Source organism: Archocentrus centrarchus, unplaced genomic scaffold (genome assembly GCF_007364275.1).
Source record: "Archocentrus centrarchus isolate MPI-CPG fArcCen1 unplaced genomic scaffold, fArcCen1 scaffold_140_ctg1, whole genome shotgun sequence".
NCBI lineage: Eukaryota > Metazoa > Chordata > Actinopteri > Cichliformes > Cichlidae > Archocentrus > Archocentrus centrarchus.
In genome coordinates, this window is record NW_022060185.1 from 643 (window position 1) to 22,351 (window position 21,709).

Genomic DNA, 21,709 nt, shown 5'->3' on the forward strand with positions numbered 1-21,709 from the left:
TATTTACTGGTTTGAAGTCAAGAGTTGTAGTAGGTTCCATGGCGTTTGTGCTTAAATGATGCATTTCAGTGTCTTTTGAGGCTGCTGTGTGTTTGAGAATGATGGTCTGCCACAGTCAGTGTTAAACTTTGTTCAAATCCTTCCAGTTAATCCAGCTCTTTGTTTCTGAGTCTCTTGGGCATACTTATAATTTAGAGGGTACATGTCAGGGAGCTCTTGCAATTTTTTTTAGAAGTGATCTACTATTATTTGAAAACATATAAATTACAACTTGGATAACAATGATTAGCTAAACTCAAAGGATAACAGTTGACACTGTAAATTAATTTTTTTGAGAGACAAAAAATATAGAATCTCATAAATTATCTACTGCCATAATTTATTTGCAACTATGTCAAACTGTTTGTTTAACTGTTTAAAAGATCTGATTGATCTGGATACTGTAAGGATCTGGACAATACAGGTCCTCCAGAAAACTCTCATTATTTAGTGTAAATTATTGCAATATTGAAAAAGAAAAGCAAACCTACTATGCTCATTCCCAGCTCTGTATTTCTATTGTTGAACGCAACAAGGGCAGTAGTTCAAAATAATTCTTATTTAGTTCATCCACTGTCTGAAACAAGCTCCTCTTTCTCTGATTGGCTGCCCCTTGAAAGCATAATGTTTCAACAGCTAGAGCTGTGTGCCTGAGATGACAGTACCTTACAGTATCATGCGGAGCCAGAGGTGCTGCTTTCCACCAGGTAAGTCAGGCAACAGTTTGGGACCCCAGTCCAGTAGGTGGGGGCTCCAAGGGCTGACAAACTTTAAATTACAGCAGTGGCAATGTGCAAAGTTTGCAGTGACAGCAGAGAGATCTGACCTCCCTAATGGGGTTCCACCTGACTCCACTCACTTTGTTCACAAGTGGCAAATATGGTTCTGTTTAAACAAACCCAATGACAACAGTGAAAGCCACTTAACAAAAATGAAGAGCAGTAAAAAAAACAAAAAAAACCCTACCCACAGAACAAATAAATTAACCTAACCTAACCCATCAGAGTTAGGACACTGGCATCAACTTGTTAGTGTAGCTAGCTTGCTATGCTAACTGGAAAGCTAGTAGTTACAGTATTAAGACTTCACAACTGTGTCAGTATTGTTTAGGCATTGTTACCAAATAAACATGGTCTCTGCCATTTTCTACTGTAATGAGTTACCTGTCAACTGTTATGTTGCTGGTGTCATATTATTTATATAAAATGAGGGTGGTGGGAGGGATCCCCTGTGAATTTTTGCCCAGGGCCCAACAACCCCTAGAATCACCACTGTAGAGCCAAATGCAGAAAAACTGAAGTCTGAAGCCAGAACGTTTGACTCAAGCTTCAGACTTAGGGGTTACAGTGCACAACTCTGACCTCATTATTTAAAACTATGGCCATGTTTAATATTAACATCCACCACTGTAACAGTAAAAAAATAAGGAAAAAACACTTTTTCATGTAAGTAAGTGAAAAAAAAAAGACCTTCAGTGCTTTGGTTATTTCTTTGGGGCCTCTGTCTGGTAATGGCATGCTATTATAAACATATCAAACACATCAGGAATCACTACAGGAATCACTAATAGAGACAATTTAAAGTATAGACAAATAGTTGAAATACCACAAATGTAGAAATTATTGCCAAATTAGTAAAATTTAACTGGTAAAGGTTTTAGCTTAAGCTGAGCTTGATAGCTCCACAATCATCTGTTGTCAGCGCAGTTTGCTTGCATGGTAACTCATACGTGCCAAAAACCAGAACTTGCCATTGTTGGAGCGTAGTGCCCTGGCAGAGATACCATTTGTCCCTATAGGATGATGAACACCAGTACCATCCACTGCTCCTCCCTCCCCGGGCTGCTCAGAAGCTCTGTCAAAGTCCTGGAGGGAAGAAGAAAAACAACATTTACACACTTTGAGAATCCTGCACACAATCTGAAAAACAGACAAACAAATTGTCTAACGAGCTTTCACAAGTGCACTCATGCATAGCCACAAAAAAGGGACGAGGAGAGGAGAAGAGTGTGATATAAGGCAAAGATAAGAGAGAGAGCGAGTGCTGAAACAAAGAGGACCAGAGGGAGAGTGTTTAAAAGATTGCTTAGTTGGGACCGTCAGAAAGATAATAAACAATAGAAAAAAAAAAACAAAACATGTTGATGTGGATAAAATATGAACTGCCATTGTTTAAAAAGAAATAGCACAGCAACCTTTATCTCAATAGTTTTACCTGAGGATAAAGATTATTTACATCAATAAAACAGAAAATGCTCTGAATTAAACTCAAGCTAGTGGAAGTGAGGATAAAAAGGATGAGTCTCTGGTTGTTTGCCAGTTGGGAGCGTCAATCATTTATAAGAAATAAGACAACTTCCCCTCTTGCTGTCTTTTACTGTTTGATGCCTTTGAACAAGTTCTGATGCCGCTTGAAAACTGGAACACAGGCAGGAAAAGGCCTGCAGATTTAACTCTTTAGGAGCACACAGAACTTGCAGCTGTAAACAAGCACTTGGACCGACTATTATATGTGATGCACAGCACGACGTTACTTGAATCTCGAAACTAATTAGTGGCCATGTGGGTGTACTGCTCCTTGGGGTATTCTTTACTTGCTGTAGGGTGCATGTAAAGACTGTGAACAGCACAGCTGATTTGAAAAAAAGAAAAGAAAAACAGAAACAAAACAAACGTCTTGATTCAGCTGTAACAGCTGGGTCTTCATTTATACAAGTGGGTTTTATATTTGAAGGTTATTCTCGGTGGTATGCATACATTTAATTAAAAATGCTGAGCTTAACAAAAGCTGGCTAACCAGATTCTAAATACCTGGTTAGGCAAATATGTAACATGGACACCTGCCAATGAATCTCAAACATACTTAAATTAATGACCTTTACGCATCATAATGTCAGCACAAATTTTACATGTTTAGTTCAGAGTAAGTAAAATGGACCAAACAGGCTGAGAAAGAGAAAGCCAAACTTTTTTGGAGAGGAGATCACAGCAAATGGCAGAGGAAATGGAAGCCAGGCAACATGTTTTTATTATCTGGAATAAACAGTGGATTGACAAACAAAGCCAAATATTCAGTTTGGGGAGAGCGACTGCAGTGAAAGAGGTGCAGCAGACAGAAGGAACTGCAAAGTTAAACGCAGGCTTGGACACGTATGAGTCCCAAACTGCATCACTCCTACACAACCAGGTACATAGATAACTTATTAGCTCATGCATGGTTTCTGCTTAAGTCATACTTGATATCAAACTGATTGTAACACCGCAGTGTGTGTGTGTGTGTGTGTGTGTGTGTACTTTTACTTTGCATTGTTTATCTACTGCAGATGAAGAAATCATTTGCTGTTTTCTGTGATGTGTTGACAGGATTATTTATTTTTAAACTGTGAGGTTTGAAAGTCATGTCTTTATTCTGCAAGACTGCAAAGAACAAAGATTGTTTTTAATACAAACGATGGTTTCAAAACTGCGACCCTTGCCACATGTAATCGCGGGTTAATTGCTAAACTTAAAAACAATGGTGAGAACACCAAAGTCTCATTGCCACTATTTCCTTTTAATAAGGCAAGAGAAGAAAAACACTTGCTGATTATTATATTGACACATATATTTCTACTGTTGACTTCAGTCTATAATTGGTTCTTGCCAGCTTTCTAGTGTTTCTGCACATGATGACAGAAATCACGCCATCAACGTGTCGTTTTTGACAAGGAAATTACAGTAACATAGTCGACAAATCAGCTGTGACCTCAGAGCTGACAGCCATGAATATTTCCTCACTGTTAATCTCACTGTTGAAACCTTTGCACAGCCTCCCAAAATGCATTAAAACAATTGTCTTTTTATTATCCTGCTGTGAAATGGTTGCCTGTGGTCATGAGAGCAGTGAGCATGAAAACATGAACATCAGCACAATATAGTGCAATTAAACACAATACACATGTAAGAGGCAATGAATGTTGCAAGCTTCCGTGTCTTATGGGTCATTCCATCTCAGTTCTTTAAATTTATGCGAAATTTCAGGTTTGCATAAAAAAGAATAAAGAAAAGTTTTATAAGCACTCTTTGTTTGAGCTCAGGCCTTCAAATTCTTTTGGGGTAAATACCTGGATCTATGGCTCTATGATCATGAACTCAACAACACAGAGTGATGGATGCTTGAAGTCCCTGAACTATTTGGATGCTCGCTCTCTGCCAGTGGCTTTAGAGTCCTGGAGAAATATTTTGATTGCAGCTTCTCATATACAAGGCAATCTTCTTTAAAAGTCAACCCAAATGAGGTGCATAGTTTCACAGACATCAACGCTTGAATAATATAAACAAATTAATCTTGTCTATACATGTGCTGTGTGTCTCCGTCTCCTCTCTAGTAGCCTGCACTAGCAACTTACATGTCTAGTTGGATTTCAACAGTACTGTTTCAGGTCAAACACGGCAAATTGTGCACTTATTAGAAACACCATTTGCTGTGATCGCGGTGCTAGCTACTGCACTTTGAGAACCTGCAGTGACTGAAGAAAATCTGCTGCTGTTAGCCAGCTGGCATTGTCAGTGCTGCTGTTGAATCTTTTATCAACTGGATGAAAACTGTTTGCTGCCATCAGAAAGGAAGGAAAGTGAGGACTCGGGGCAGTAAGTGTAGAGTAGCCATCACTCAACTTTATGACTGTTGTGAGTGCTCTTGGAGCACTTGACAGAGGGAACACACTTATGTACTCAAAGCATAAATGTGATTTAAGACACAGCAATAGTCTTTCTTGTGTATTTGACTTGTTTGCTGTGGCTTTGCGTTCCAGTGTTTAAGTATTCCTTTCTGATTTTTATCCTGTTTTTCCTTTTAGATTTAATGTTGTTACATTTTTTGTTGGATTTTGCCATCCTATTCAGCACTACTTCTCTGCCAGCCTTTGCACACCTCTAGTAAGTTTTATTAATTCTGTTTATACATCCTGGTTCAGCATCTGGTGTCCCGGGTTTGGTCCTGAAGTCTTTAGGACTCTTATACTATTAATGTAGAATAAAATTACCTCTGTATATAGTGTAGCTTATTATCTATACAATATTTATCCTAATAGTCTTTGCACTACTTGTAACACAGTCCTTTATGTGCAAAACACACCTTCTGTTATCCAGCGCTTGCCATTATATTACAACTGTATGGATAAAGTATTTATTATTGCCTAAGGTGAAAGTTTGATTATATTATATATTATATACCTTATGAGCACCTTGAGGCGACTGTTTGCTGTGATTTGCCGCTACTTACATAAAACTGAACTGAACTGAATTTCTTTAACTTATAATATCAGTAGTTTTTGGTTTGCTGTCTGTTGGCTGCAGCGAGTCAACATTCATGGCCAGTAATATTGATTCTTGATCTGACTCTGCCATGCAGTGTGTAGCTATGGAACTGATATTCTTCCTGCAACATTCCCTTGAGGAAATACAGAAAATACAACCTTCAGTTTCTGTCTATTTACTTTTTAATCTTAAGCAAACTCTATTGTGCCAAAAATCTTAATTTCACTTAAATGTACCGTATTTTTCGGACTATACGTCGCTCCGGAGTATAGGTCGCACCAGCCAAAAAATGCATAATAAAGAAGAAAAAAACATATATAGGTCGCACTGGACTATAAGTCGCACTTTTTTTGGGGGGGGGGGTTGATAGAATCCGAGACCCAGAGCAGAAATTCCATCTTGAACGGCAATTTAAAATAATAATGGATTAAAGAACAGGACGAACACGGTTACGCCTACGTTATGCTAACGTAGCACATTCAGCTACATGACGCACAACGAACACGTGTTCGGTATGTTAACGTAACATTAAGTTATTCAGATAACCATAGCATAAAGAACATACTAACAAGTTAACCAAACCATCAATCCATTGAATTCTTCATCCTCGGTGTCACTTCTAAACAATTCCGTACACTCCGTAGACGAAGCGCCGCTTCCTCTTCTGTGTCGCGTTAGTCAGACTCGTCGTCAGCTGCAGTTCCAATTATTCCAGCCTTTCTGAATCCCAACAGGATGGTTTGTCACTGAAGCCCATGTTTTCTTGATCCATCCAATGACTTCCAGGAAAGTTGGGTGGCGCATTCTCCCAGTTGCCGTTAAGCTGTGCTCTCCATCCACTGCGCCCACAGGTTACGCAAGACTGCCTTAAAGCTGCAGTTCACGGAGACGTCAAGTGGCTGGAGTATTTTGGTTCATGTGTTATAAATGTCACATATACGTCGCTCCGGAGTATAGGTCGCACCCCCAGCCAAACTATGAAAAAAAGTGCGACTTATACTCCGGAAAATACGGTAATCAAATTAAAATTCACTCATTTGCTTTTGTAGTAAAGAAGAACATGAAACACACAAAAGCGGTGTGTAATGTCATGGCTCAACAGGTTAAACAGAGGACTTGGCCCTTGGACAATATGGTTCAAGTCTTTAGTGAAGCCGAAGTGTAGCACAGGTGTCTTTTAAGAGGCATGTTCTCGTTTAGTGGGAGGGGCTTAGAACAGAGGTGACAGCTGTCAGTTTTTAAATTTGTTGCATTTCAAGATTGCTGCCTACTACACCTTCAAACAGTTATCTGCTGCTCCAGTGGCGCTACATAGCAACAGGCTGAGGTTGTACAAGGCTGCTCCCTTGAATATAATACCATTTTAGCTCTAGTACTTTCCTTTTGAAACTAGCATGGCCAAAACAAATTTAGAAAACAAAAATGTGATTTTCACAGGGATATTAGTAACTAAAAGGACCTGGAAGCATAATAAATGCCCGTAAACTATATCTACAGACTGGATAGCGTATGCCATATACTGTACCCACACATGAATCTCAATTGGCCTTTGATTTTCCGCTTGCTAGCTAATACATTTTCTGCTCCTCATCTCATTAATATGTGTCCACTTCCAATCCATTACTCCATTTGTCTTCCTCTCTTATCCTCCTCTTTCATTCTTGATGGCAATAAAGCAAACTGAAGCAGCCCCCCCCCCCCCCCCCCCCCCCCCCCCTACACACACACATATGCACACATACTGTCTCTTTCTTCGGCCCTGTCCAGAATGCTTAAGAGGGCTACTGTTGAGTATTTGTTGTTCTCTGCATCCTCTATCTCCCTGGAAACATCTTTTCTTTCTTTCTCTTCTCTTCTAATCCTGTCTTATCTCCTCAACTTTCTGGGTCTCTGCCCCCCTCTCCTCCTGTTATCTCTCCCATGTCTTTATTTTCATTGCTACAAGCCTTTTATCTCTCCCTGTATCACGTCCTCAACCCATCGTCTCCATCTTCCTTCCCCTTGCAGCCATCTGATTCTGCTTGTCTTGCACTCTCTCACCGTTGTGTCTGCTCTCTCAGCCTCTCACCCTTTGGCCCACTTTCTTTTCCAGCCTCTTCCCTCTTTCTTCCCCTTTAGTATTCTTAGCCCTTCCTCTCTTGCTTCTCTTCCCTGGGGAAATAGTCAAAAACTATACCAACTTGCATTATTAGCACTGTTGAAATGATACAGAGTGATATGAGGACATCGGAGCTTCATATTCACATTCACAAAATGGCTCAAACAGTGACAGATCTTTGCATTAATGGCACATGTTTTACCTCATGGATCTGCTGGCACACTGACTTTCTCTACATTGTTGTACGAGGTACGTCACAGTTGCATGGCAAAAATATATAGAGAAAATGCTTTAGTTCTGAAAAAAATCATATACCGTGTAAACCTCCTATCAGAAGAGAATCCCCCCAGTCTAAATGCTGAGGGAAATCTGGCCCTTTCATGCTAAGGGGGAAAGTGGTAAGTGTTAACATACTGGACTTCAAACAACACCACACATTGCAGGAAGCAGATGCAGCAAACTGTAGACCTACACACATGACACAGCATTAAGTAGACATGATATAGTGTGCCTGCCTCAGATTGTTTTTCCACAAACTGGACATATAAAGTGACCCATTCTGAAGGTTAAGCCAATATTCTCTATGAAATTTGTGTTTTATTCTGCTAGCATCATGTTGGTGAATGCACCTGTGTTTATATTGTGCTTTTCTAGTTTTACTGACCACTAAAAGTGTTTTACACTACAAGCTACTTTCACAAATGTAAATACACTCATACACAGTGATATAGAACTTTACGGCATGCTTTTATGTATCATGCATACACTTAAACAGTGATGGAAAATTGGAATTGAGTTACAAGCAAGAACAAGCAGGCTGGAGAAGCCACTGAGCTTCGAATTAGTAGACCTGTTACCTCTGTGCTATGTTCATAGTCATCCAGCATGACACTGATGCCTCTGAACTCTCCCCAAAAAACCTTTAATCTAGCCGTATGGTGTTTGTAAAAGGGCTGCCATGGCGGTTTTGGTTTGAACTCCACAGTGTATTTTCTATGTTGTTATATTTAATGCATATAGAATAGAATAGAATAGAATAGAATGCTTTTATTGTCATTATACAGGTTGTACAATGAGATTGGAGGACCACTCCTGTTCAGTGCCATGCAATAGAAAGTCAAACTTTCTAAGATTTTCTAAAATAAAAATAGTCTAATATAATCTAAAAATATACAGAACATAAAACGGTATGTATAAAATATACAGAAAATGTATAAAATATGCACCACTTTGTTAGGTACACCTGTTAAACTGCTCATTAATGCAAATATCTAATCAGCCAATCACATGGCAGCAACTCAGTGCATTTAGGCATGTAGACGTGGTCAAGACAACCTGCTGAAATTCAAACTGAGCATCAGAATGGAGAAGGAAGCTGATTTAGTTGTTGGTGCCAGATGGGCTGGTCTGAGTATTTCAGAAACTGCTGATTTACTTGGATTTTCCCACACAACCAGCATTTCTCTGGTCAAAAATGTTTTGTTGATGCCAGAGGTCAGAGGTATGCTTCCCAGTAAGGCTCATTTCCAGTAAAATTGTTCCTCTGTTACACAAGGTGTTATATAACCTGAATAATGAACAAAAGTTGATGCACATACTGTAGTTTCCCAAACTTATTAAAAAATTCAGCAGAAGGCAGGAAATATCTGCCACCGAGGATTTTATTCCCGTGAGGTTTGGTGGAACTTCTGGAAAACTCCACAGAAACATCTCCGGGCAGTCTGATAGGCTCGGAGCACCACATGCTCAGTTGTGTCCTGAACAAAACTTGCTAAACACTGCAGAGTAAGACAACACCAAATATTACAAGCTACTTCTGTTTTCTCACAAAATTATATTTGATAAAACATAATCAACTTCAAAAACCTTGCAGCCGTGGAGCTGTTCAAACTGATAACAGCGACAAATTAAAAGCCCTTATGAGCCCACCAACTGAGCATGAGTGTGTTTTCCAGTCAAGCAGTTTAATATGTGTGGTAATTGCTTCAAATGGAGTCAGCCATCTACCGTCGTGGAATCCTTTCAGTCGTGCGCAATTAGTGATCATTCAGACGTTTGTAGGGAAAAGGATTAGTCTCTTGAAATTGCGCTGATATTCACGCAGCATGAACCTTCTCAAGGGTGAAACATGTGGCGCTTGATTAGACTGTGTGTTTGACAGTGTGCTTCTTAAGTTTTTTCCCTTTAATTTTATTCACACTAAAGCAGAGACGATAGATAAAACTGTTAAAAGCTTCCTTTTTTTAAATAGAGAAATGTGTAATGTGCTTTTTTATAGGCTGTTGTTCTTCAGAATCAAAAGGACCACAGAAGTCTTGTGTGTTTTTGTATTTGAAAGATTGAGTAGTCATTTCTTATGTTAAGATATTGTTGCTTTTTTTAAAGCTAAACACATGCAGGCGTTAGTATAAGTCATACCAAGAGGCTGATGAGAGGTTTGCACTGAAAGTCATGCCATAATCTGGGTTTTAATTAAATGTGTAATTTTATTAGGTTAACACTTCTGAAACTAAAGTCGTTAATAAAGTAGCACATGGGTGTTAAAAACAACATGAACAACAAAAAAAGCAAACAAACTCTCAAACAGTACTCTTATTTGACCTCACTGGTGGAGAGGACTACTTTTCCTGTCCCTGTGATGTCCATTTCCACTGCAGTAATTACATCAGGAAACAGTTATGAAAGGTGTTCCACTTTGATTTTTACTTGAAACAGCAATAAGCTGCTATTGATTAACATCATCTCATCATCCCGATTTTTTACATTTTGAGATCAGTTCGATAGTGTGTTCTTAAAAAAAATGAGGAAACTGGTTAAGTGGAGAACAAAAGAAGATGTGGCAGGCCTAAAAAAGAAAAAAAATCTGCAGCAGATGAACAGTATCTGAAAGTCATGTCCTTAATAAATAGAAAAAAAAAATCAAGAGCTGGCACAGGACCTAAGAGATGCATCTGGACCTCCAGCTGAGCCATCTACCCTCAGTGAAAGGGTGGCTGTCTTTAAAACGCGGTGGAGGCTCTGCTGTGGTTTGGGGCTGAATTTCAGCCAATGGTGTTGGAGGTCTCAGAATTGATGGAATTATGAAAAAAAAAAGCATCATTTTTGATCCACCATGCAACACCATCTGTAACGCGTCTGATTGGCAACGGCTTCATTTTTCAGCATGACAATGGCTCCCAAACACACTGCCAATGCATTAAAACCAAACCTGGATGGAAAAACACACAATGGAACACTATCAGTCATGGATTGGCCTCCCCAGAGCCCTGACCTCAACTTTATTGAGGCAGTGTGGGATCATCTTGACAGAGAACAGAACAAAAGGCAGAAACATTAGAAGAAGAGCTTTGAATGTCCTTCAAGAAGCCTGGAGAGGTGTTCCTTAAGAAAATGGCAGGAAAGTTGCCTTAGAGCATTCAGACTTTCAAACTCATCAGTTGTACAAAGCCTGTTTTTGCCTTATACTGTATTTTCACATATGTTTACACATATTCAATAAATTATTGCAGCTCTTTCCAGTTTTTCTAAGAATATATAAAGAAATAAGCTGTGGCTGAGGACTATTGTACAAATTCTATCAGCTGTATTGATGGATTTATTGCAGGAATGTGTTACTGAGCATGTGTGTTGTTGTAGTTGACTACATTTCTGTTACCTGGACTTTATTAGTGATAAACATTGATTTGTTCATATTCTCCAATCTTCTTGCTGGTCATAACTACTGGCTTTTATTTGATCACTTAGTGTATGGCTGTTTCCCTGATGTATGTGACACATGCATGTGACACATTTATATTAAGATGTCTGAAAACAGGCAAACATTATATCCATCAAGTGCTGCAGTAGAGCAGCTAAAGGCTATCTTTATGAGCTCTTGTAAGCACTTATTGTTTTGCTGTTGTGACATGAAAGAAAATTCACACGGGTGAGTAAAAGTCCAAAACGATTAAGTCACACCTCACTTGTTTGCACGCTCACGCAGCTGCATGCACGTGTGCATTTGTGATGTCACCTTAACAAGTGGATTGTGATGGAATGCAATTTGCAAATATTAAAGAAAAGAAATATCAAAGACGCACAGTTTCTGTGTGTAATTTGAGCAAAACCACACAGCTCTTGCTTCCAGGAAAACATTGTTTTTCCTCCATGGAGAGGAGAAGGCCAGTTTTGTTTTTTTTTGTTTTTTCATGGTTAAATTGCATATCAAACAGGGCTATGGAGTCAAACACTGTGAAACTAATTCAGTGCATCCGTACAGTTGTGTTTCACAACCTTGCAGTGGCCCGGTCCTGGTTGTGTAACTAAATGTGCACTATTGTTTTCAATTGTCAAAGAGTGTTTGATGCTAAAAATAAAGTGAGAAAAATACCCCACAGTCATGTAATAAGACATTCAGTATTGTTCCACACACACACAAATACACACACAAACACATTTACTCCCCTGGGTCTTTACCACAGCATTTGTAGCTGAATCACTCTTCACTGTCACAGCAGGTTAGTTTATATTACAAGGGCCCCCCATAGATGATTCCAGGGGCAAATAACCTAGCATGAAACTGAGCATGGAGCCGAAACCCTGCTGTTTCTAACGACTGTATGGTGTATAATCGTGTGTGATGGTGCTTGCCACCTACAGTTGTGCCACCCAACTAACCTACACAAACACTGACTGTGTCCACGCACATGCACACGCAGGCAGACGCAAACACACATGCATAGCTGCCAGTCTCCCACGTACAGTTGTGCCTAGGGGGAGTTAATTGATGCCACATAGGAGTGACTCATCCCTAATTCTCATGGGTGGTAATTTAGCGAGGTTACAGTAGGCGGGAATTGTTAGCAAAAAAAAATAAAAAAATCTTCCAGGGTGCAGAAAGGAAACTTTAAAACTTAAAAAAAATAGAGGATTTGCTCACATTTATGACCCCATGTGAGGTCTGTTTTTTTTTTCTTTTATATATAACTCATTATTAATTAAAACCTCAAAACTAAACAAACAAATCGCTTCTTAATCTTGGCCTCATGACTCAATAAGCTGGTTTGTTTTTATATTCAGGAACACGACTTCACTAGCAATATGATTACAGTACACATGATTTTCACTCTACTTCACATTTGTTTCAGTTTTTTTCAGCAGCTGATTGTTATGTTAATTAAAGTTCAAAGTGATTGTTTCAAAACTGCTGCCTTTGAATGGGCTGTTTAAAGCAGCAAAGTGCAAAATGAAACCTTTGAAAGTAACAGGAGAAGGCAGAAATTTAGATTTAGTGGAATTCAAACCTAGCTCTGTGTGTGTGTGTGTGTGTGTGTGTGTGTGTGTGTGTGTGTGTGTGTGTGTGTGTGTGTGTGTGTGTGTGTGTGTGTGTGTGTGTGTGTGTTTCTGCAAGCGCACTATTTGAATTTATCTGCCTCTTCATCTCTTCTTCCTTCTTTTTGTCTTGTAGTGTTTTGAAATGACAGAGTCAACACTTGAAGTCTCTTTTCATCAGTTCTTCACAGCACTTTATCCCACTACTGCTGTCAGAGGAAGACAAAACACACACACATGCACGCACACGCACACACAGACACACGTGCACACACACACAGAGGACAAGATCCCCCACATAAATGCCACTGTAGTGGGATAAATGGTAGCATGCATCATATCGCAGGGGTGTTTGATACCCCAGTACCTTTGACACATAGACAGCCATGCACAGATACATGTATACAGCAGACGTGCAACTATGCCATAGCTGCCAGATAGTGCGCCATTGTAGGCTTGGTACAGAGCCTGGATCTGTCTCCCACCCTGCTATATTCCTATTAGAGCTGACAGCTGCCAAATAATGTCCCTTGGCATGGCTGAGTGCCTGATGTGCCAGGGCCTGTTTGCATTCATGCACACTCTCTCATCCACTTACATGAGTGTGTGTGTAGATTTGGATGACCTCACACTGGTCATTGGTCCACTTAGGTTTTTGTATGTATGGGTATCATTTTTTGAATAGAAAATCCATCTAATCAAGAATTCAGTTTGTTCGGGGAGCCACAGTGTGGAGATGCACACGCCAGCTTCAGATGTTGTTCTTCAGCTGAACAAATAGATTTAAACTTTCTGAATGAAGAGCTGAAGTGAGAGGTAAAGAAGTGAGCTGACTGAAATGACCCCTTAAACCAGCATCTTACTTCAATATGAGCTTCACTTCTAGTTAACAAAGCTTAGGGCAGTCTTATAGTCAGATATATCATCAGACTATTAAATCTCAGCAACAAATGATAAAGCTAATCCTGTTATCGGAGACAGAACTCGTAACACAGCATGGTCCCCCCTCTCAGCTCACCATATGGCGTGTGCTGGACAGAACCTGGTGGCTTCAGAATATTAGTGTCATTTGTCAATGTGCAGGTTCATCTGTCAGAGTTCAGTAGGAGTCCCTGAATGCTTGAAACAGATGTGATGAGCCCGCGTGCAATCTATCCATCCATCCATCCATCCATCCTGCTTTCATATGGCAGGATAGACTGCCAGTCTATTACAGGGAACACTCAAATTAAAAAGCTTTTAGCAAAAAAAAAAAAACTATCATTCCAAAATGTGTGAGACTTTATTTGAAATGTAAATTCTTCTTGTTTCTGAAGATGTGCAAAGACCAACCCTAACCCTAAATGACTTGCTAGTGTCCTGGTGGATGTTCAGAAGTTAATGTCTAATTTAGTACCTAAACCTATCCAAACAGTTACAGAAGAGAAAACATAGAGTCAAAGTAAAATGAGTAAAATAAAGTGCAAATAAAAGAGGCTCCAGAAAGAACTGGAACTCCTGTTTTCTCGTTTAAAAAATCTGGGCATGCCTCTACTGTTCTCACCCAATTTGATGTCCTTGTATGAGGTGCTTTTTAATTGCAACTTGATTCAAAAAGTGCTGCAATGACTTCAAATAAAGCTGCTTCATATCATCACCTTTCGGTTCTCTGAAAATTCCACAGTGATACATAGATATTCCTGGTAGCTACATATGAATGAATTTAATGTGTTGACATAGTTGGATAAGGCAACAAAAAGAAACTGTGAAAAAAGTGAAAACTGTGAAAAAAAGAAAGTGGGAAAAAAAAAAAAAAATCAAAGCCAGTATGCTGGAAGCTGCATGAACCAATTGCTGGCAGGATCTCAATCCTGAGACTGTGGTGTTGCTAAAGATGATGTCACAGAAAATACCATATGTCAGCCTCTGAGTCACTGCCTGCACTCATTATTTTGGGCCATCTTTATTTTAGAAACAACAAAACGCACACATGCACACACACATACATACACACACACATGCACACACACACACACACACACACACACACACACACACACACACACACACACACACACACACACACACACACACACGTACATATACACGCATGCACGCACAAAGATTCATTCTCCTCAAGGGATTTGTTCTCAAACATTCATCAGTGTGACGCACACATAACCCACGCATGAATACACCTCCACACACAGACGCACGTTTGTCAGCAGAACACCTATCATCCTGTGAAGCTTTAATATTATTGACGATATACAGGTACTTAGTGCGCTATCAACTCAACACCAGCCATCTTTACATGGAAATAGACATATTGATCTTTTCTACCACATTTCTGTCTGAACATCTTGAACCTCTCATTGCAGGAGCCTCTAACATATGCATTCATTACTGGATTTTTTTTTTTTTTGTCTCTTATATAATATTTAGACTTGCATGCATATACTAGAGGTTCAGTTATGCGTCTCGCTTTGAGGAGTTTTTCAGAACGCGTTTTAGGACTCGTGATGTGAATACTGTTTTGGGGATGAAATGTAATAGTACATTTTTCCTGCAGCTGTACAAAACTGCCACTTGAGTTCTCTATCCACCCTTTAAATTTGGACAAAGGGATAAATTCACTTCTTTATCCATTCTTTTAACGCAACCCCCCATCTGTTCATGTCATGTACTGTAAATATGACATGGCTAAGGCAGCACTGATGAATTAGAACTGCTATAGCATGCCCTCATCTATTCACAATGGCAGGATGTAGTAAATGCTGATAGTGGCATGTGAATTGTGGAGCTAAGTGACCTTGGATTACAACCTCAGGCACAGACACATGGCACTGGCATGGCCAGTTTGCCCAGAGCGCTGTAGGCTTTGTTCAGGAAGGTGAGATACACACAATTCAAAGAACACAACAGGACGGATGGATGAATGGCAAATCTTAACTCTGCTCATTTTTGAATGCACTTTGCATGAGCAATGAGATGTAGCAGCACTGTGCCTCCCAGATGGGCGCTATTTGTGGGTGAGGGGATGCAGCTGGTTAGCCAGCAATGTGAACTATCAATGGGCATGCACACAGCACACTCTAATCAACATGCTTGATGCTTGGATCCAGATATACAGAGGCTTCTTCCAGATTCATGCCCTCTCACAAATGCTTCAGTTACTGCTTATGCTTTTTCAATTAACAATAATTAAGAAATCTTTCAACTAAAGTTTGACACAATGCTACTGCCAGAACAGCACGGTCGCGAGGCAGTTTGTGAAGTTATCATAAAGTTTAATCTATTGATCTGTTTTCATGGATATGGAATTTCCTTTTTTCCACATGTGCAAGCACATGAACAATGCCTGCTGCACAGTCTGAGGGCGGTATGTGAAATAACCACAAAATCTCGAAGCCATCTGCAGCAGATGTGGCTGAGAGCTGCCTGCTAGGCTTCACCTCCCCTAACTTGACTCACTGAACTAGTCCTCTTGACTATTTTTGTGCTTTTGGTGCCTTTTGAAGCATTTGTAATGGAATTATCTCACAAATATCATTGCCTAATGTGAAATATAGCGCATCCTGTAGGTTTGTGCTTCAGGTTTGGTGATTGAAATTCTAGTATTTTAATAGTCTTTTCTTTTTTTTAGCAGAAACCAGCATCTGTTCATTGGACCCATGCTGTTATCACTTATGGACTAAGCTTTGTACACCCTAGAAAACATTAAGTGTACACCAGAAGCCTCACCAGTAATCTGGTTATAACACCTTTATGAACCACTTTTTCCTGTTTTGTTGCCTTCATTCTCCAGAGACTAAATTAACCTTGTCTGTTCACTGCAGCCATGTTGCTCACACAGTGAAAAACAAGCTCCGTGCTCTATTGATGCAGTTCAATATATTTGATGCAATTCGATGTAATACACTAGAAATCAACACTGCGAAAAAAGCTTTGCAATGCAGCACAACAAAAGTAGGAGTCAGCAGTCAACCTGTTTTTTTTTTTTTTGCTCATAACATATTCACACACACAGATATTTCCTTCACAACTCAAAGTTCAGCCTTGTACACACACACTTCAAAGCCACGCGCAATACATAGTTAGTCACAGGCTTTACGCACACACCTACAAAGAGTGCAAGGACACTCTGACAGTGTTGTATAATATATGAAAATGGATAAGCAAGTCTCACAGCCAGTACTTGCCCCTAATTTGTCATTAATCAAACATCCACTTACACATACACACACACACATACATGCACAACAAACATGTCTGTAAATCTGATCTTGACTTTTCCCTTCACATGACTGAGTGCGTACCTACAGGGTGGGTCACATCAATGACTCTAATCTATCAACCTGTCTAGCTTGACTGCTTTTAATTCCATCCACACACATCTTCCTCTGTCTCTGCACCACTGTACTCTACCTGTCTTTGTCTCAGGTGTTGAGGCATTCCCATTTCTGCTGTTTCTGTTTTTCTCTTTTGAGCCATCAGCATTTAACCCGGCACTATTCTTCTCTTCCGTCCACCTTTTTTAGTTTTTCCTCCCCCCTCTCATATTATGGAAGATAAGACATCAACCTGCTTCTACAACACCACTTTGCCTCAGTTCTCATGGTTTTACAAAATTGTTTCAAAAATACAATTTCAAATTGAACAAAGCCCCAAACAATGTCTGATTGTATTTCTGGCAGCGAGCAACTTGAAACATTTTTACCTTGAAATACTGAATATTCTGTAACCTTCATTACATGATTAAAGCTTCTCAGCATGTATTTATAACTCAAAACTTTTCTGCCTTTATTTCTCATTAAAAACTTGCTGATTAAAAATCATATTATTTCTTGCCATTTAATAAATCTGTTCCTACATTTACAATAGCACAAATAAGGGGAAGTGGAGAGAAGAAAAGAGGAAAACATTAAAATGGAGAGGTAGGGAGCTATATTAATGGAGCAAGGCTATGAAAAATTAACTCACCCAGTTATTTCTTTTGAAAAAAATGCCAATTAACCAATCTCTTTCACCAGTTAATCTCAATTCTGGCCTCTTCCAGTTTTTCTGATTTGCTCCAATTCACTCTCCCTCACTCACTTTCTCTGCCTGCTCACTGTTTTTCTGCCTGTTTCTCTTTTTAATGGCTCTCTAACTCTGATGACTATCACCCCATTCCTCTATTTCTCACACTTACTTTATGTCATCCCTCTTTCCTCATCTCCCACACTCTCGGTCCAGTTCTCCATTTATTTGGCTGTTGGACTTTCCTTTCATTTTCTTGCTGTCTCTCTCTCTCTCTCTCTCTGCGCTTAGCTTCACCTGTCAGCTTGGATCAAGGCTCTGGAGCAGCAACATGAAAAACTGCCCTCTGATTCACTTATACAAACACACAGATACACACACATACACACACACAGAGGCACAAACATATAAGCGCACACACTTGTAGCGTCTTCTCAGAGCCCCACCCCACTCTAACCACCTACTATCTCTCTCTCTCTCTCTGCCTTGTGATGATGCACAGACGTAGCTTCATATGGCTGTGGGATCAACAAACATACACACAATAAAATTGTTGCACATAATTCCCAGCTTATTTTTGGTGTCCACTTCAGAAAGTGGTCTTGAGAAATTTCTATGTTTACTGCTCCTGAATCAGTGAACTGAAACATGTGCCCTTGTAGTAGTCTTGTACTGCTGTGCTGCCAAAAAATGTACTTTATTTAGTAGGCTGAGGTCACATAGTCACGTGTTCTAAAACTGAAATCTGTCCTTCACAGTGGATATAAGTATACAAAAAAGATTGTTTTCGTGTTATTCCTGTTTTGGAGCTGGTTTGTGTGTTGTATAGTTTCACACACATCGCAATTCATTCATTAATCTGCATGTTTTTAAATCACTCATCTTTTTCCTTTCATTTTAATCTCCCCATCTTAGTTGATATTAGAATAAAATCTTTCAAATCCTTGTTCAGCCTTTGGAACAATTTTCATTTAATGAATCAGTGTGTTCATTAAACAATCGTTTATTCAGGAAACAGCTTACATTGAATTTAGATCATTTTTCTCAAGTCAACATTTATGGCTGTATATGGTACTGTGCTGTGCTCACCTCATTAAAGGTTGCTCCTCTCTTTTGAAAAATCAGCTATATACTGTATATGCAGGGGATTGATTAAAAGTCGTAGTAAAGGTCCTATAGATGTCAGAGCAAAGGACGGACATAAATCTGCTTAATGGCTGAAGCTATTAGCATGAACTAATGCTTATCTCTTAAACAGAAGTAGTGATGGATTAAGGGAGATAGATTAGATAGACAGAGAAACACCTTTATGAAGATCCTCACTAATGTAAATGAATTTTCCTTACCCTAACATCAACCATCAGCTACAGTGAAAAAGTATTTGCCCCTTTCCTGATTTCTTTTCTTTTTTTTTTGCATATTTGTCACACTTACATGTTTCAGATTATCATTATTTCAGGCCATCATTTAATATTAGACAAAGATAACATGAGTAAATACAAAAGACAGTTTATCAATAATCATTTCAAATTATGGAAAAACCTTATCCAAACCTGCCTTGTGTGAAAAAGTAATTGCTCCCGGGTGCCTGGGTGGCTTAGTGGTGAAGCCGATGACCACATACATAAGCCGCGTTGCGGTGCGGGTGGTGCAGGTGGCGCGGGTTCGCATCCCGGCCCGTTGCCAGTTTGCCCATGTGTCTTCCCCTGTATCTTTCCCCCATTTCCTGTCTCTCTCCACTGTCACAAAAAAAAAGCTGCTGTGGCCAAAAATGCAAAAGAAAAAAAAAAGTAATTGCTCCCTCATCCCTCAGATGCTCAGCGGGTACTAAGGGGCCAAAAGGGTGCCAAGAAATTATTCCCATATCTTTACACCACCACCAACCTGAATTGTTGATATGAGGTAAACTATATGCATTCATGTTGTTTGCACCAAATTCTGACCCTACCATCTGAATGTTGCAGCAGAAATCAGGCAACATTTTCCCAATCCTCTGCTGTCCAATTTTTGTGAGCCTGTGGGAATTGTAGCCTCATTTCCCTCATGTTCTTAGCTGACAGCAGTGGCACCCAGTGTGGTCTTCTGCTGCTGTAGCCCATCTGCTTCAAAGTTTGATACATTGTGTGTTCAGAGATGCTCTTCTGTATACCTTAGTTGTAATGAAAGGTTACAGTATATGAGTTATTGTTGCCTTCCTTTCAGCTTGAAGCAGTCTGGCCATTCTCCTCTGACCTCTGACAAGGCATTTTCATACAAAACCCTAGAGATGGTTGTGTGGGAAAATCTCAGCAGATCAGCAGTTTCTGAAATAGTCTGATCTGCACATTTGGCACCAAGAACCACGCCCTGTTCAAAGTCACTTAAATCACCTTTCCTCCACGTCATGTCTACGCATCTAATTGTGTTGCTGCCCTGATTGGATGTTTGCATTAACAAGCAGGTGAACAGTAGTGTTGTAGTCAAGACCACCTAACCCGAGACCGAGACAAGACCAAGACCAGAGGGTATCGAGACCGAGACAAGACCAAGACTTTTAGGGTCCGAGACCAGTCGAGACCAAGACCGAGGGGGGGCGAGACCGAGACAAGACCAAGACCAGTGCCTGACACTACATGACACAATAAAATGTGAAACATGATCAAAATCACTTCTCAAATTGATCTGAAAGATCCGCATTCCCATAAAATTACCCTGATATTAAACACTCACAGCTCAAATAAATATAACCATCTTTATTTAATACTCCTGGGTGACTTCCATCATTTATCACAGAATGTAAAACAATTATTCATAGTTCATCACAATAGTCTTAACTTTTCTCTGCCTTTCATAAACAATACATAAAGTTGTGTTGTTTTTAAACCAACAACCTTTGTAAAAATGGGTGCTTTTTCAAAACCACATAGCTAAATGTGTAAAACTGAAAAAATGGCAAACACTCATCAACAGTAAGAACTAAAGCCTTTAATCTTATACAGATTAAGCTGCAGGATGTAACTTTTATAAAAAATCTGGTTTTTACATATTTGTTAAAACTGTCACCATGTCAGACAGTATGAGACCGATAATCTGCGAAAAAAATGGAGCTCCTCCACCTCCTCCCTGAACCGCTCCCAGTCAAAAACAACCAGTCAGAGCCAGGAGGAGGGTCTTAGCACTGTCAATCACTCCTGGTGTATGCTGCTCAATGTAGTTGTGTGCAACACTTCATAATTTGGTATCGATCCTATGCCACAGGGCCATTATCACCGATACTGATACCAATACTTTTTAATAATTATGAAGAATTTCCATGAAGTTTAACTGGTTTGAGATTTTTTTCCTTTGGATCATTAATTAGTTAAAACCCAGGATAGAATTGGGCAAAGTTTATATGTAAGTAGAAAATACTTTATCAAAATAAAAGTTATTGTTCTGAAACAATAGAACAAAACAATTTTCCCCATACATTGATGTCTGGAATTTTTTTTCATAAATTAAGTGTACAAAATCATCACTCAAGAACAAATGCAAACTTTTTTCCAGGTAGATTTTTCAGAAAGTATAATAAAAAAATTTAATAAAAATGTTCCTTCATTCACTAATTTTCTACAAATTTACATTTAAATTTGATTTAAATGTTTCATAGCAAAATCCTTTTTTTTTCCCAAATAAAATATGTTATGCATCACATGACAGTATAACAAAACACTGTGGGGAGGGGAGGAGCAAAGTGCTCTGTGCTGTGACAGGAGCGACACTTAGACAGTCAGCTCGCATCTTTGATGAAACCGCAGCACTGCATACAGGAGAGAAACTGAAGCCAAAGTATCGATCTCATTAGACTGATATTGATCAATACCAATACAACGTTGGCATCCATATTATCGATATTAGGATCAATCTGCCCACCACTAGCTCAATGTACTAATGGCGGAGAAACAACTTACTTACTTCTCTGCTGTTACCATTGGTGGTGGCCATG

The 21,709-nt window shown here is 39.4% G+C and overlaps 1 protein-coding gene across 1 annotated transcript in view; it reads right to left on the reverse strand.

Annotated features, from left to right (window-relative positions):
• Positions 1–1,768: 1,768 nt before the first annotated feature.
• LOC115775456 (protein shisa-8-like) overlaps positions 1,769–21,709 on the reverse strand; it is a gene marked incomplete at its 3' end in the record, with an annotated part of 44,887 nt that continues 24,946 nt past the window's right edge. Inside the window, 2 exon segments of the mRNA XM_030722992.1 lie at positions 1,769–1,885; positions 1,888–1,904. Coding sequence (XP_030578852.1) covers positions 1,769–1,885; positions 1,888–1,904 — 134 coding nt within the window.